Genomic DNA, 2,423 nt, shown 5'->3' on the forward strand with positions numbered 1-2,423 from the left:
TGCATCTGTAAGCAGACCGAACAAACAATACGCATCATAACTTAAAAGAGCAATATAAGCATTGTATTCACCTTTTTATAATTGAAAATCTAAATTTTTTTTTATAATAATTTGTGCAAAATACAACTTATTTGTCATATATGAACAAAAAATGAATACAAAAGCTTATAAAGAATGTTAACAAAAACAAATGGTTTATCGTGTATTTCTACTAAAATAGAATATAAATTGTTAATGGGAATGAATCAATTGCTTAATATTAAAAGGAAAGCACGTCTGGTTTCCGCTAAAGCATTCCTTTGCATATATCTCATTTACAGCTTCGGTGGTGTGCGCAGGATCATAAAAGTAATATAGCTTCCGATTTTCACAAATTTTTTCTCCTTGCCCAATGCATGAGTCAAAAACATTGGTGATCCCTAAAAGCATTGTGTTAAAACAGTAAGAATGTGTATTTATGATTTATACATGACAATATTTGTTAAGATTAATTGTTGCTCACCAAATTTTTCAGGAGAATTTCTAATTACTTTGTATAAGTTGTAAGTGTCCATGGTAATGAATTTTGAACTTGGAAGTTGGGTTTGCAACTCTTGGAGAGTTCCATGGAGTTTGTCTGAGTAGGGTTTAATCTTTTGATTAATATCTTCATTGCAATATTGGGAATGCAATGTTCTAATAATCAAACCAGGGATGCACCCAACTGGACCAATGCTAACAATCACAAACTTTCGTGCTCCTAAATCATAAATTTTCTAAAATTTAAAGGTAAAAAAAAGGTAGATTAGTAAAAGAGAATGTGAAGTACTATAAAATGTATACATTTTCTCATTTGATCATGTCAACTCAAATAATTCACTGAAAATTACCTTTATATGTGAAGTAAATTGCTTTAAGAGGAAACTTGCATATTCTTCGGGATTGACGTTGTTGTTAGTTCCCATAACATTTCTCAAATAACCCAATGTGTAATCATTAGCTCCAATTGACAGTAGATATATGGATTTGGATAAGTAACGCCTCAATTTTATTTTGTTAGACAAAATTCTTGGAAGATCATGCTCCACAGTTGAGGTGAAATATTCAATTTGTTTGTCTAATGACAAGTATTCTCCCTTATACACATGAAAATAAATAAGTAAATTAGTGAGTAACCCACAATTTTTAAATTGATTAACAGAATGGTATATTTTCTTTTTTTCTTCCACTTACATCTCCAGTTGAATTTAGGATTCCAGATGAAGCTGATGCATAGTTAATTCCTGTGGCTATTTGATATCTCTCAGTTTCAGAAACACCCAGGTATGGAGGTGGCATCGGTAAACCCAACCTAATAGCTATATATAAAAAGAAAAGAGAACAAAGGTAGAAAGGTACACATAATATGTCAAAAAAAAATGTCTTGTAAACTATGAGCATTACGCTACAACAATGTTACACAAATATTGTAACTTTTCACATGGAGACCTTGAAGTTAGCATTACTCATATTCTTACACTTTTATTAGAAAGTTATATTCATTTATTTTAGTACTTTAAGATTGCATATATGATTTAATTGAAAAATTAATTTTTTGAAAAAAAATATTAGCTATCTACCTACAAGGAAATAATTGTGTAAATTCAATACAATTAACTTAAGTTTTTTATTTTTAAATCAAAATACTTAATATTGATAAATTATTATATTAGTTACCACAACAAATTCTATAATTTAATAAAGTTTAAAGATCTAAGAATAAGAACTTTTTTTTCTCCTCTCTTTATAACAAATTTGTATGAAATGAATTATTTAATAACCAAACTTTTGTTAATATTTATTACTAATAATAGGATAAAGAAAGAGTATAAATACATGTGTTCAACATACCAACAATGTCTGCAAAGGTTTTTCCATTGCTAAACCTGCCGGTGGAGCAGTTATTGAAGTCTATGCCATGTGGAAATGTGTTTGCCTTAGCAGGTGTGTTAAGATTGTTATTATTTCCAGCATCTACGCTAGAATCACCAAAAACATACAAAGCGGGTACAAGACTCTTTGTACAATAGGCATTGGCCAAGAAAGTTTGGTGGATTAGGATTAGAGATATAATCCAAAAAAGTTTGACGCTAGCCATTTTCTCTTGTACAACACTTGAAGATGGAGAATGCCTTAAATAATATTTTTAATTGGAAAACTTTATTTTAAGAGAAACAACAACTCAAATTAAAAATCTCTAACTTTAGGTGAAAAGTAGTTTTAAAAACTATATAAATTTAGCAAAACAAATTGTAATTGAAATGTTTGAGTTCTAAAAGCATAAAATATTTTGGTAAAATGTAGTTGTAAATGTTAATAATTTGCGTAATCATCTTTTAGCAAAGACTTTATTGTTTAATTCTCGTGTTTCCATGTCAGAAGTCACACATAATAAACAAGGATTC

At 28.9% G+C, this 2,423-nt stretch overlaps 1 protein-coding gene across 1 annotated transcript; it reads right to left on the reverse strand.

Moving 5' to 3' along the window:
- Positions 1-231: 231 nt before the first annotated feature.
- On the reverse strand, positions 232-2,116 carry LOC113856642 (GDSL esterase/lipase At1g71691-like). The gene is made up of 5 exons (XM_027488564.1): positions 1,870-2,116; positions 1,213-1,337; positions 870-1,115; positions 503-755; positions 232-419 (listed from the first exon to the last, which is right to left on the reverse strand). The coding sequence occupies exons 1-5, from the start codon at positions 2,114-2,116 to the stop codon at positions 232-234; spliced, it is 1,059 nt and encodes a 352-aa protein (XP_027344365.1).
- Positions 2,117-2,423: the final 307 nt, after the last annotated feature.

The sequence above is a fragment of the Abrus precatorius genome, unplaced genomic scaffold (genome assembly GCF_003935025.1).
Source record: "Abrus precatorius isolate BTA unplaced genomic scaffold, Abrus_2018 Scaffold11, whole genome shotgun sequence".
NCBI lineage: Eukaryota > Viridiplantae > Streptophyta > Magnoliopsida > Fabales > Fabaceae > Abrus > Abrus precatorius.

Coding starts and splice junctions, on each gene's coding strand:
- LOC113856642 (XM_027488564.1), bottom strand. CDS start 2,116: ATGGCTAGCGTCAAACTTTTTTGGATTATATCTCTAATCCTAATCCAC. Junction 1,116..1,212: donor TCCTAAATTCAACTGGAGAT/GTAAGTGGAAGA, acceptor CATGTGTATAAG/GGAGAATACTTGTCATTAGA. Junction 420..502: donor AAATTCTCCTGAAAAATTTG/GTGAGCAACAAT, acceptor CAATGCTTTTAG/GGATCACCAATGTTTTTGAC.